The sequence below is a fragment of the Trichoderma evansii genome (assembly GCF_050947405.1).
Source record: "Trichoderma evansii strain SZMC 28006 chromosome Unknown GGI43scaffold_1, whole genome shotgun sequence".
Classification (NCBI taxonomy): Eukaryota; Fungi; Ascomycota; class Sordariomycetes; order Hypocreales; family Hypocreaceae; genus Trichoderma; species Trichoderma evansii.
The window spans coordinates 3,048,741-3,062,713 of NW_028145205.1; the positions used below are offsets into that span (position 1 = coordinate 3,048,741).

Sequence of the window (13,973 nt, forward strand, 5' to 3'; positions counted from 1 at the left end):
GCCTTCTCACAAGTACCTGCCTTAGCTGCCGGTGACATCCAGTTTTCGCATCTGCCCCGCTTAACTGCATATTTTTGACGACAGCTAAAACTTAGCTGCCTTTTTCACATGAGAGCTTCGACTGATCTTTTCTGGAAGCTCGCAATTTCATAAAGCAACTTTTGGCCCTTTTATGCGTGCCCGGTGATTTGCGGCTGGTCAATTCCACATGGGTTTTGTGGATTTTGCGATTGACCTCGCGGCAGTGCTCAGTGCCTCCCGGTCTGTCGCATCAAAGCATGTCGCTCTTCGCGGCCGGCAGCTCGATGTCTATAGTAGGACATCGAGTGTTGGGGCGCTGCTGAGGAATCGGGATGCTGCTGCTGCCGCTGCTTCAGCGCGAACGGCGGAAACACCGGAGAAAGAAAAGGAGCCAGACAGTGGCAGCGAGGCTACCAACAACGAGTTTGTGAGTGCTGAGGTTGTTGGCGAGAAGAGCTCACGGCCTGCGGCTTCCTCTACAGCGGCTTCTGAAGTGCCAAAGCCCGCAGACTTCAAACCCCGAGATCAATCGATTTTCAAGACTTCAATACCAGAGAGCGACTTTGTGCGGCAAAGGCTGCAGCAGGCATCTACCCCTCCACCAACTAAAGATGAGCTCAATGAGGAATTGGGCGCACCGGAAGGCGTTGACGTCAACATCTTTCATACCACACGAGGCTCTCAGATCTTAGATTCACTACGCAAGCAAAAAGGGCCAGCAGAGAACCAGACAAAGGCTCCTTCTAGTGGTGCTACGAAGGAGCATCCCCTGCGACATTGGCCACCGCCGCCACCACCTCCTCCCGTTGAGTCTGTTGATGCTACTGCTTCTACACCCACAACTGCTCCTGAAGTCGAGAACAGCAATGTCGAAGATGCTGGCCACAAGTCTCAGCAGCCGGATGTACAGCAATCAGACTCTTTGGATTCTGCAGTATCGGGATTAGGTAGCACGACACCTGAATCTCAGCCTGTGGCGGAGACTATTCCTGGTGCAAAGGAGCGTTTCGACGCTAGCCAGGTAGATCAGGAAGTGGTTGAAACTGTGAAAGCATCAGTCATTCCCGAAACACCACAAGCAAACGCGCACACTTATCAACTGCGAGAGTCAAAAGTGCCAGCCACCCGATTTAGTCGGATACTAAACTATGGTGGCCTGGCAGCCGGAATGCTGGGTGGAGCCGTAACAGAGAGCATGAGCAGGGCCTTTGGAGGTGGTGGTGAGGGATCTGTGCTGCTCAGCGGCGGGAACATGGAGAGATTAGTTGCAAAGCTATCTCGCATGAGGGGTGCTGCGTTGAAGCTGGGCCAAATGATGAGCTTCCAGGATTCGAAAATGCTACCAGCCCCTCTGCAAGAAGTGCTCCAAAGGGTTCAGGACCGGGCTGACTACATGCCGGCATGGCAGCGGGACAGGGTTCTGGCTAGTAATCTTGGCCCTGAGTGGCGAGACTTGTTTAGCGAATTCGAGGAAAAGCCAATTGCTGCTGCATCAATCGGCCAGGTACACAAAGCCGTTCTCAAGTCGAATGGGAGGCGAGTAGCGGTGAAGATTCAGTTCCCTGGCGTGGCAGATTCTATCAACTCGGATCTGGACAATCTTGGCATCTTGCTCACGGCCACCAAACTTCTTCCCAAGGGCCTCTATTTAAACAAGACAATTGACAACGCCAGATTGGAGCTGGGCTGGGAATGTGACTATTTGCGCGAGGCGGAATGCGCCAAACGCTATAAGCAGCTTCTCCAGGGCGAAGGAGACGTTTTTGAAGCCCCGGATGTGTACCCAGAAGCTTCTGGTAAACAAGTCTTGACCATGGACTTTCTCGACGGTATTGGCGTAACAAGGGTCAACTCGTTTACTCAGGAGCAACGGGATTGGATCGGTACACAGATTCTTCGGCTCTGCTTACGGGAGATTACAGAGTTCAAGTTCATGCAGACAGACCCCAACTGGACCAACTTTCTCTACAACGCCGCAACCAACAAGCTTGAGCTCCTCGACTTTGGCGCTTCCCGGGAGTTTCCAGAAGAATTTATCTCGCAGTATGTGCGGCTCCTCGAGTCTGCATCACGATCCGATCGAGAGGGTGTGAAGACGTTTTCGGAGGGTCTAGGCTATCTGACAGGCCATGAAAGTAGGACGATGCTGGATGCTCACATTCAATCTGTGCTTACGCTGGCGGAGCCATTCCTAGACTCAGCCCCGGAGGTTTATGACTTCAAGGACCAGACTATCACAGAGCGAGTGAAAGCGCTTATCCCGGTCATGCTTCACGAACGGTTGGCTCCACCTCCTGAAGAGACGTATAGCCTGCACCGGAAACTGAGTGGCGCATTCCTGTTGTGCGCGAGACTGGAGAGCAAGGTGAGATGCCGCGATTTGTTTGCGGCCAGTGTGGCCAGGTCAGGTTATGTTGAGAGGACTTGAGAAGAGCAAGTCACTCGACATTGTAAGAACAGTATATATATATCAAGATGTAACACTAAGATCTGTTATTCCTCTTCATCTTGTTTTCCTAGAGCCAGGGAGCGCATATAGAAATGAACATTTGAAAACGCATAGTTGTAGAGATAGAATATGACATCTATCTCTTTGCCTTGCCTCTCTTCTTCTCTTCTCACTTGGGATTTTAATAGTAGTAATAGTTTCCACGTATACGACGAGCACTTGTATGTATACCTATGTCGTAATCCATGTTGACAGTGAGGTGAGCGGATGAGGTGAGCGGCGCGTTTCTATTACCCTATACGTCATATAAGGAAGGGCTTTTAATTTATCTACGCGTACTACTATTAGATAGCAATAGGGATCGGACTTGTTCCGACGCCATATGGCCCAGACACTTGACAGCGGTTACTAGATAGGAAGGAGTAATTCTCGGCCGTAAGGAAGACCCATGACTAACTCATATAACCGGTTAAGCGAATAGAAGGAAAGAAAATAGAAAGAAAAGCTTGGCTGAGATGGGCGGGGACGGGAAGAGCGATGGACATGTGTTTATCTAGAATTTTAAAGATCCTTGCCTGCAAATGGCGGACGGAAAATGAAGATGCGTGATTCCGTAGGAAGCAGTGGAGGTCTAGGGCACGATGACATCTTTTGTTTTGGCTTGCTCCAAGTTGTTTTCTAGCCTCGCAAGAAGTTGCCTTTTTGCCTTTTACCCCTGAGCCAACCACGGCTTCAGCTGTGAAAATAAGCCAGCTGATTAAGATTTAGCATGGCAATAGGAGCCATTTAGACCAGATGGCGATGGCGCCTGGGGATCTTGGCGCGCAGAAATTAAGATTGTCATATGTCAGATTGATATATTGGGGGGTGATGCCATACAACGTTAGCACGGGGGAAGCAAAAAAAGAAGCGCGGGTGTGGCTGGTGTGGCTTTTAGTTTTGGGACAGGATGGGATGGGACGGGATGGGATGTGGGATGCGCGACAGCCGGCCTCTCGCAGCGGGCGATCAACGTTACCAGCTTCCGAAGAAAAAGGTTCCCAGCGGGAGAGAGATTAGATAAGCGAAGGAATGACTGCCATGTGCGATGCAGTGGCCAGATGGGACTAGCGCGCGTACAGTAGGAAGCCATTCAGATTTCCTTTGCAGGGTATGTTCGGAGGAACAGGCCGTACCGCTGCTGATTCCAGGTTCCTATTAATGGATACCGGCATGTATATGCCTGGATGCAGTATGCTGGATGCAGTATGCAGTGCCTTACTCAGTTGTAAACGGTGAATCCACCAGCCTAGCCAGCATATCCGTATCGCGGATGCGTTGGCTGTCGGTCCGGATAATCCAGGTTCCTGGGATCCCCTGACAAGTGCAAGGCACGAGCAAGGAAGAACAGAAAAAAAGACCAGAGCCGCAGAGCAAACAGGTTCGCGAGAAGGCATAAAAGCGAGACTCGCGAGATGGGGTGGAGGTTGCGGGTAGGTTGTTAATAATAGCGTATGCGTAGCCTACAGTAGCTGCGGTTGGCATGAACAAGCTAAGGGACTAAGAGTCCTTGGGGTCTCTGTTATGTGCGAGTTGAGTCCGTGGCTGCTGGCAATCTCTCGTTTCACTCTACCACAAACCACTAATGCTGGGTACCGGGGCGTTTCTGCTGGGTACCGCACCGTACTTTTTATTAAACTACAGACTACTCCAGGTATTTTTGTTGCATTGGCTTCCCGGCAGACAAAAGAACCTGGGAGAGCGGCTGGTGCCGCGGGATACCAGTATGAATTGATGGGGAGACCGACAGCCCTTTCATTTAGTGCTGCTAATAATACTCCGTGTTTGGGTGTGCCTCTAGGTAGGCAGAAGTTGCAAACTTGGGGAAGTACATTGGATGATGGAGGATCTTGTGTGCTGTGTTGCACTAAACAGAGCTGAGTCCTCTTTGCTATATGCATGTATCTCGAAAAAGCTGGTTGGTTGCTTGTATTGTTGGCTGCTGTTGTGCTTGACAAGCTGGGCGTCGTCCCGCGCCCCAGAGCTATGGGCACAAATCTCCAGCGCTGGCTGGTACTGCAAGTACATGGACATGGCAAATATAATGACGTTGGTGGTAGGGCTAGAGAGCGGCAGCAATTGAGAGGGGCAAAAACAAACGGCAAACTTAATTCTCCTTTTGGTCGCCAAAGAGCCTTTTTTTTTTTTCTCCGCTTCGTTTCGTTTTGTTTATCCCCCCCCTGTTATTGTTGTTGTTGGCTGGTTTCTTTTCTTGGCTGCAAGCCTAGTGTGTATAAGTGCACACGCTACTCCCGCACATCCATTACGTTCGGGATGCAAACTTTCCGACAGAACTACCTGCTAAACTAAGAAATAGAAAACGGAAAGGAGTGGCGAGAAGAAGAGAGCTGAGGTTGGCACTAAGTTTTTGCTATATTGTACTGTACATGCAGGCTACCTTACTATACGAAGATTTCGGGGCGTTGCGGAGACCCTTGAAACACGGAGGCTGTGGAAAACATGATAGAAGCCGCGGCAAGCAAGGATTAAGCAACGCAAAGACCAGATCAGGGCACGGCACAAGACGTCTAACGGCAGCATGGGAGTTTAGGCAAGGAAATTTCGGGTCAGTTTTATGGTTATTAAGTTTTGATTGTCTCTGTTTTGGTTTTATTTATCTTTTGATTTGACAGGAGGTCCCCAGTACGCAAGTATTGTAAATGTAGCCACCGGTAGCAGGGGGTGGTAGCTCAGCTGGACCCATCAAAAGATTACGACCACGGTTTTGATGGGATTACGGACGGGCGAGCTTGATCACTTGGACAAGGAAAAAACAGAATGAAAAAAAAAGGGGGCGTGTTTAGGCTAGATGAGTTTTTTTTATTATTATTGCTGCCTTTGTACTAAATCTGGCCATGGTATGACGACAATGGGTTAGGATGTTGACAGATTTTGAAGGAAAACGGTTAGGAAATTGTGGCGGACGGACCGGGCAATTTTTGGCGGCAGCAGTTTTCGGGGGAGGGGACCATGGAGGAGAGATGGAAAAGATGTTTCCAGATTAGAAAAGGCTGGTCTGGTCGGATTGTGCACGGCAGGGTGAGAAAGAAAGGCGGCGACGCTACCAGACGGTTGCTGCTAGTAGCACGAGCGAGAAAAGAGGAGAGGTGGCTTACAGCTTAGCGGTTTAGCGGTTGAGTGGTGGGAGCTGGTGGTGGTGGCACTAGGCAGATCTCTGGGGTTTGAAATCGCCGTCATCATCCATTCAAGCCATTCTCTCTACCTGAGTGTACTGAGACATGCTAGCTGCTTTGGGGCCTAGCACGGGTATCGACGAGGTACCGCAAGCTCCAGCTTTGCAGGAGACCGGGAATCTCGACGCCGTTGCCCCGTGCGCTCCGCCGCGGCCAATCACGCGCCCCCCCTGCAGCGCGCCCCCACCTTCGGCAGCGGATCTGTCAAGGGCTGAGCGCAAGGCTTCGGGACATGCGTCCGAACAGCTTCGGGTTTTGCTGCGCGCACGCCCTCGGAGGGGGTGCGTGTCTTGGATACCTGGGCGAGCCCTTTTTGCTGGCTGTTGACTGTCTCTGCTGGGCACCTCCTGGGCCCGAGATGGTGGTGTTTGGGGGCCGATGGGCAAGATGCTGCTCGGGGCACTATACACTGCAGCACTCTTCCAGGCCCAGTGTCTTGTATTTTTTTTTTTTTTTTTTTTGCTTTTTTTATATGTTTCTGACGTGGACATGGTGAACGGAAAACCCTTTTTTAAACAAGGTGCTTCATCCTTTTCCGTATCGTCTTACGCTCGTACCATGACCATGCGTATTACTAGTAGCAGTACTTAGATCCCTGCCATTGCGGGTGCTGGCTACGCTAAACCACGATGGAGATACGATGTTATGCGATGCGATGCGATGCGATGCGATGCAATGCGATATAAAAAGCGATACAGATTTCCCTAGCTAAAAAAAAAAAACGATCGATGGAAAGCAAGGAAAGGAAAAAAAAAAAAAACCGTTTGATGAAAGGCCCGCATGGCACTCCTCCCCGCTATAAGTTTAGGGGCTGGCGGGAAGGGGAAAAAAAATGAGGCCCTTCTTTTGATGGCCGAACCACCGTCGCGCCTTTCTGGGAAGCTTGCAGCTACCGAGCACGCCAATCCCAATCGCCGGCATGGCCCGCCTTTTTTTTTTCTACCGAGGGATGGGAAATGGAAAAAGCCTGAAAGGAGTCTAAGTAAATATGTCATAATGCCAAGAACGTATACCATTGCGACGTTGCTCGAGAAGGAATTCCAGGGGGGGGGGGGTGAGAGAGAGAGAGAGAGAGCAGCTCTGTCCCCTCCGCTGTGTGTTTGCTTCCCGAGCAAGCGAGAGAAGATGTTTCGCTTTTCTCCTCGATTGCTCGTATTATAGACGAATAGAAGCTCTGAGACCTTTTTTTTCTTTTCGCTTCTTTTTTTTTTTTTTTTTTTTTTTTTTTTTTTTTCACATCTGATACCCAGCTTGGACCCGAAAAGCCTCGCGCCAGAACCACTGCGTGCCCCCTTCGCCCTTCCCACTGACCAACTGACTAGCCACAGACACACTCACGCACATCTCCATACCTGCGTTGTGCTACTTTGCCAAAAGTCACCAAATTTCTCAAGTCATGGTCCTGTTCCCACCGTAAACCCGGCCAAGAGCCAAGGGGGGGTGAGGGAGTGAAAGAGCGAGAAGAGAGCGAAGGGTGTGCTGTAGTATTACTTGCCTGCCTGCTTTGCCCACTAGCCGTTGCATATCATCACCGGACAGGGGGCGTTGGCCGCGGTGTATGGATGTTTGGACGAGTTAGGCATGCGTAAGTGGGAGCAGCCTTTACCCTCTATGTCATGGCTCTTCAGGATGTACTTGGGTGAAGTTCCTTGTTAGGGCCATCTCAACGGTCAGAAAGTGTGGCTCCCCCCCCTCTCTTCTTTCTCCCACCCTCCCTCCGGGAACGAACGGGGGTAACTGGGAGATGAGAACGAGAAGAAAAAAAAATGGCGATACAGGTGACAGGGTACTTTTTTTTCTCTTTCCCATGGCTTACCTGGGCTGACTGGGGGGTGGGAAGACTCATCTGTAGCTTGTTACCAGGTGGTAAGTAGCTGCATCAAGCAGGGCCCGCAAAGCCGTTGACTCGCTCCGATGGCACTCTCAGACTTAGATCGCCGCGAAAGGGATACCTGGTTCTCGATCGCAGCTCGGCGAGTGTCCCGGCAAGGGTGAGAGCTCTGTATTACTCAGACGACTTGGTCCTTTTTCTTTTTCTCTCTCTCTATTACGTTGGCTGATGGGGGGTTATGACGGAGAGACAGGAGGGAACTCGGTTTCTGCGCAGCGGCAACACATACAAACACACTGAGAATTGGACGGTAATAACACTTGAGTGCATTATTTATGAAATGATTAGATAATACGTGTATTAAACTGTTTGTGAAGAAGATGCTCCGGGTCAAACTCTGTCCTGTGTAGCTGAGCTAGAGCGGAAATTGCCAGTCTAAAAGCTGGCGTTTTCAAAGGAACGCACACTATACCGGTCCACACACTAAGGAGGCGGGCGCGCTGAGGCAGCCATTTAATTTTTTACATTTTTTTTAATACTGGAGTCTATTGTTTTAGAAACGTGGAAGGAAAAAAAAAATTCTTAAAATGGTACGTTGTTATTGGCCGATCTAAATCTATTTGGTACAAATGAAACCCGGGACTTCTTCCTTGCGATCTACGATCATTATGGAGTTTGTTTTGTCCTCGTGAGCAAAGCCCCCCTTTCCGCCACACAAAAAAAGCCATCGAAGGCTAATGATCTCGAGCCAAAAACAAACGAAACAAAACAAGACAGAGTTAAAAAGGAAACAAAAAAAAAACGGACGGATAGCCTTCCTCGGAAGCTATTTGAGGGTATTTATGAAAAAGCCAAGCAAGCTGAAAATCCCAATGAAAAGCACCTTTTCCCTTTCCTTCATCGCCCTCCGTATTTCTTGAGGACGGCAGGGAGTGATGAATGATACCATTAAGCGCCTTTTCCCTTTCGTGATATACATGATTTCCTGTAAAAGCAAAGTAAAGGAGAAAAAGAAGATTGCTATGCTAAAAGGCAGAAGTGTGCTTGCCCAAACAAAATGTTTGTTCCCAGTCTCGAGGACACAGGTAAGGAAATGATAATAAAAGAAATAGTAGGTAGAAGACATGACAGAATACAAAGAGATAAGGAAAAGAGATGATGGAGAAGTAGAAAGAAATGAAGAGGGAAAAGAAAAGAGTGTCGTAAAGACAGTATTAGGCTTTAACCCAACAGGTTCCCGATAGCCATTCTTGGGTCGGCTTTGCGACCCTGTGGCAAACTGGCTGTGGAGGCACTGAGGGTCGGTGATGGAGTAAACATGTTTGAGTCGCGCGAAGATCTGCGTGAAGATAGAGAGAATCTGGCAAGATCTGTGCTGAGGCGTCGAGAGGAGGGCTCTGAGGAGCGGGACATGGGCCGCCAGCTCTCCTGCTGCTGGGCATAGCCGTTCTGATGAGGTTGTGTCTGGCCAAAGGGAGACACTCTGAAAGTTGGGGGAGCAGGATGGTGAATATGGGGGTGTGCAAGTTCTGGAGACTGGCTAAGAGGACGGTACCACTCTGAAGATACTCTCTGAGATGTCTGTGATCCAGAGTTGACTGGGAACTGTCCCCAGGATGAAGAGAGCGAATAGTTGTTTCCGCTGTCTGACTCAGCCATGTCGGAGAAGGTGGGCGATTCCACTGCTGGGGTGCCCGATGATGGTGTTGAGAGAGAAGTGGCAGCAAGAGCAGCAGAAGCAGCAGCGGCCGCAGCAGCAGCAGAGCTTCGTCTTCTGGCAGCGGTGCGTGGCCGTGGGTGCTGGCCTGCTAGTCGGCCCTCGGCACGCCTGGTCTTGTTGACGAGGCCGTTGACGTAGTTCTTGATGGCGTTGTCGCTCCGGCCGGGGAGCTGCTCGGCGATGCGAGCCCAGGCAGAGCCGTACTTGTGGTAGAGATCCATGATCTTGGCGGCCTCATCCTCGGTGATGGGGTCGTGCCGGAGTGACGGGTCGAGGTTCTGGTGATAGCGCTCCCGGCACTGCTTGGCGTTGCGGGAGCCCATGAAGGAAGCGACGGTGACCCAGTTCTGGGCGCCCGTCTTGTTGATGAGCGTTACCAGGCGGAAGCTCTCGTCGGGAGACCAGGGGCCTCTTCTCTGTGGGAATTTGCCGGTCATGGCCACTCTGGAGATGTCTGTGGGAGTCATGGCGACCAGATCCTCGATCGGGATAAAGTCCACCTCTCTCTGGACGACGGGACCAGCGGGATCTGACATGGCTGGTAAAATGATTTGTGAAGATGTGCCTCTTGTTGGCTTTGGAATGGCTTTGGCGTGTAAGCCGACGTGTAAAGCGGATGGGATAAGCCGAGGAAGGGCTTTATAGAGAGATGTAGTGGTATATGAATGGGAGTAAAAAGTGTGTGTAAGTCGCTGGTCGAAAAAAGTGTGGATATTACAAAAAGTGTCTTTGTAGTTTGTCGACGACGATAAAAACGTAGGTCGATGGGGCAGCAGAAAAGAAAGTTCAAAAAGAAGTCAAATCTATTTTGGCAATTATGCAAGATGGTAGGCAGGTCGATCGGGTTTCTGTCAGAGACCAAAGCCCTTAGCTCGCGGGAGGGAGCGCGAATCTTTTATAACAGACAAGAGAGGAGGATCGAAGCTGATGCTACCAAAGGCCCAGCACCCGGGCAATTTCCCCTGGTCGACGCCAAGCATCTAATGTGAGCGGAATCCAAACCCTCGACCCTCGTCCATCGAGAAGGGGGGGCGTGGATTTAGCTGGCTAGTCTGAATCTCAGAAGCTAAGCGCAAAGCAGGCTGGCTACGTACTTTTTCAGAAAGAGAGAGAAAAAAAACGGACGCCAAGCAGGGGTCCTTGACAATTTTCGGGGTGGGGAACTCTGGATGGATTCTTTTAGATCTGCGCTGAACCCAAGTACAGGGACTCGTGCCTGAGGTACATGTCGATGGAGCGACGTATCCGACCGGTATCGAAACAGCAGCGATCCGGAATAGCAGATACTTTACTGTACCTTACGGCTACGGGGCTTACTGTGGACCCGGGCAGGTAGCGACGGCGACCTCTGGTACTCGCGAGGCTGCGCGTGCGCGCACCGCCAGCTCCAGTACTAGATGCGCAGACTAGTACCTGAAACGAGCAGCTGGTGTGCTGTACGGCCTGCGTTTGTACCTGTAACCACGATGGCCGGCTGCATCAGGATGTGGGGAGGGGGGTCCAGCTGCTTGGTTGGTGAGGATCCCGAGAAAAAGAGAGAGAGCATGAGAAGTGATCGATCCGCGCACGAATCAGCTCCATCGGGTCTCCACAGGCTGTGTTTTGGGTACTGGACGTGCTACCAAGTCGAGCAGCAGAGCTGTATATCTCGGACTAGCGGTTGCTGCTAATACGAGCGATGTGCTGCACCTGAATCTTGGGCTGATCAGGAACTTGTACACGAGTCTGCGAGGTACCTGTCGAGCGGGTATGGGTACAGATCGGATACTGCCCGAGATGGCGATTGACCGTGGACATGCCTGGAGATCGCGGTGGGAGCAGAGGCTGAGATGCGGGTATCACGGCGGTAGAGGTACGATAGACGCTCGTGTATTGCTGGTCACTCCTGCGAAGATGTACAAAGCACGACACTTACACAGCTTGCAGCAGCACCGCAGAGATAGGAACGCGTCTGGCGATCAAACCAGTATTTTGGGTCAAAGGGGGTGGGCGTGAGAAACCCGGATTCTGGTCCCAACAAACGCGAATGAAAGTAGCACTAGCAAGTTTTTTTTTTTTTTTTTCCCTGCTTGGACCTGCGCAAGCACTGCAATGTGAACCGGGGAAGCTATCTAGACGCTAAGGCAAGGAGAGAGACAAGCAGAAGAGAGACAGGAAGGAGAACAAAACAACACCGCCTTACTGTTACGAGGTAGTAGTGGTAATAGTAGGAGTAGTAGTAGTAGTAGTAGTAGTAGTAGTAGTAGTAGTAGTAGTAGTAGTAGTAGTGATAGTCTCTTTGGCATGCGGATGAGGCGGTTGACTGGACAAGTATTACGTGGACGATGCTTGTCAAGCCCAAGCAAGGACAGATGGCTTGAGCCGTATAGATGAATGGAGAAGAAAACGGCATACTTGCTGCTCGACTACATCTGCTGCTCATTCTTTCTGAGGTGAAAAACAGATCTCCGGTGGCGGTCATAACGTGGGGGAAAAGTGTCCAGCCCTCGCATTGTGTTCCACGAGCTTATCCTCCCTCCAATTCCCAGCGTGTCGGTATTATTTCGTCACACACCGGGGAAAAGAGGGAGGAAAAAGAGCTGTCTGTCTTTCTTATCCCCCTCCCTTATCTTTCCGCCTTACCTTTTTGCCATTGAGCAGGGAGAGAGCAGAGACACTAATGGACTAATCCCCCAACTGGGCGAGACAAGCTCCGACTATTCGGGAACCACAACCAGGTATACGGTGCCGTATGGATGACCTGTGTTGGTCATATATCATATTTTGACCGCTCACCTGTCACATTTCTTCACCTTTGTAGCTTTTGGACCTGATGATTTGTCGTTTTTCCCTCGAGCGGAAAGACAAGAGGGAGTTTTGGAGACTTGAGACAGGAGTCTGGATTGGGACTGGCGTATCAGAGACGTGGACTTGGCGTATGACGAGATATACACTCTGTTCGCCAAACGGAGCAAGAGATGCTGCTACCGTTTCTTCTTCCCATTCTTCCCAATTTGGTGCTCAAAAATACAAAAAGTACAAAAAAGTATGTTGTATTTGTAACCGGAGTGGCGTCGATGCCCGTAGTGACAAATAGGCTGGCCATTTCCCTCTTTGCAAGATGGAGGGGGGGCGGGAGTCGACGAGAGCCTATGGGATGGGATTCTCCCACGGCTGGGCGCGTAAAGAGATCTCACATGTGAAATGCCTGTTAGAGCTCTTGGGCTGTCCCAAGGGATACACAGTCACAAGCTCATTTTGGGAAAGTAGATGGAGGGGGTGTGCGTCTGAGATACCCGAAAAGAGCCATCCTGTACTCCCAGACTATGCGGTGTGATGGGACTGAGACTGGGGCCGGGAGGCGTTGTACACGATTCCCGCTGTCAAAGGTAAACCTACGCAATGTTAGGAGCGCCTCGAGAGTAGCTTTTGTTTTGCCTTTGCCTTGCCTTTGCCTTGTCTTCTTCTTCTAAGAGTTGGCAAAAAGAAAAAGACCGAAAAATGGGGAAAAGGAAATAGTAACTTGGCCGCAAAGGCAAAAAAGTCAAACACACATATTACCTTTTCCCCATTGGGGTGGGAGTGCCGTATTACTCATACAGAAATCACACAAGGTCCTCTCGGTCTGAACAAACAAAAAAAAGGGCGGCGGTAATACTAAACTAAAATGCCCGTCTAGGTTGCTTTTGGCGTTTTTGTGTGCCTCGACAAGATATGAACGCTTATTTAGTATCTGGCTAGGCCATATTGCCGGGGCTACGGACGGCTCGATCCATCGCCGTTTGTGGCGGCCCGCGCCGGACGAAGGTTTACCTTTTCGGCTCTTTTTAGGCCCCCAAAAAGGTTGGCTTCAGTTGAAACGGTTTGTCCTTGGGAAAAACGCTTTGACGGCGGGCGTGACTCGAGGGATTGAATGGCGCTTCATTTTCCTGCTGGACTGGGCGGTAAAGGGATCGTGACGGGGCTGTTGGTAGGTGCGAGTCATGCTCAGACTGGATAGGATGCAGGCTGAGGGCTGGTATTTCTTGACCCTTTACTGTCTGTAGTATTTCATTTTCCTCTCCTCTTTTCTGATACATTTTTTGGACTTTACTAGGGGAGTGTCATGTGTAACATGAGAGAGCGGTGGCATGAAGCTAATGAGTTGGCCCATTGATCGTCGCACAGAGCCAGCAACCGTAGCCTAAAGGTATGACATACGTCATACTTGGTAGACTGTAGCTGAAATAAGATGAGGTAATGGCGTGGAATGATTATGAGAGACACTGATTCCTAGAGCGTGACATCTCTAGCAAGTCCTCCGACGTGTTGAAGGAAATGAGTAAGATGTTTCTTTCATAGAGATGCATGTACTGAGAGATATTAGCCATTGAGGATGCTCTGTGGTATGATGCTAATCTTCTAGCAGCGTCCGTAAAATCTTGTACTGTTATTGTCGTTTTTGTTGAAAGCGGACAGCTGGTACCGATCATGAAGAGTGTTGTCCAAGGTTGGTAACACACGCAAAACTCACAGTATGAGAGGCTGGCGTTTGCCGTAATAATAAATTTGTAATGCCTTTGGGTTCTAAATTCTCAACAACGCAATTAAAATGATTGACTTGGCGTAAATTGCGTGTAAAGACAAAGTGTCGTGGGAGAGTGAGAGTGAACGCGAGAGCATAATCACAAATATACCAAATTCTCAAGACGCCCAACATGCCACAAACAGCGCTTTGTCAGCGGCAAAAATCCATCTCTG

At 50.3% G+C, this 13,973-nt stretch overlaps 3 protein-coding genes across 3 annotated transcripts; 1 reads left to right on the forward strand and 2 right to left on the reverse strand.

The window, feature by feature from the left end:
- The first annotated feature begins 5 nt into the window (after positions 1-5).
- GGI43DRAFT_391765 (ABC1 kinase family protein) lies at positions 6-2,702 on the forward strand. Its single transcript, XM_083204476.1, has one exon. It carries the CDS (start codon positions 209-211, stop codon positions 2,447-2,449), a length of 2,241 nt encoding a protein of 746 aa, XP_083066599.1. The 5' UTR covers positions 6-208; the 3' UTR covers positions 2,450-2,702.
- Positions 2,703-8,127: 5,425 nt separating this feature from the next.
- On the reverse strand, positions 8,128-10,105 carry GGI43DRAFT_391770 (uncharacterized protein). The gene has a single exon (XM_083204477.1). It carries the CDS (start codon positions 9,788-9,790, stop codon positions 8,756-8,758), a length of 1,035 nt encoding a protein of 344 aa, XP_083066600.1. The 5' UTR covers positions 9,791-10,105; the 3' UTR covers positions 8,128-8,755.
- A 1,197-nt stretch (positions 10,106-11,302) lies between these two features.
- Positions 11,303-12,084, reverse strand: GGI43DRAFT_391774 (uncharacterized protein; the record flags this gene model as incomplete). The annotated part of the gene is made up of 2 exons (XM_083204478.1): positions 11,491-12,084; positions 11,303-11,457 (listed from the first exon to the last, which is right to left on the reverse strand). Coding segments are annotated over exons 1-2 (317 nt in total), but the record flags the coding sequence as incomplete, so codon positions are not given.
- Positions 12,085-13,973: the final 1,889 nt, after the last annotated feature.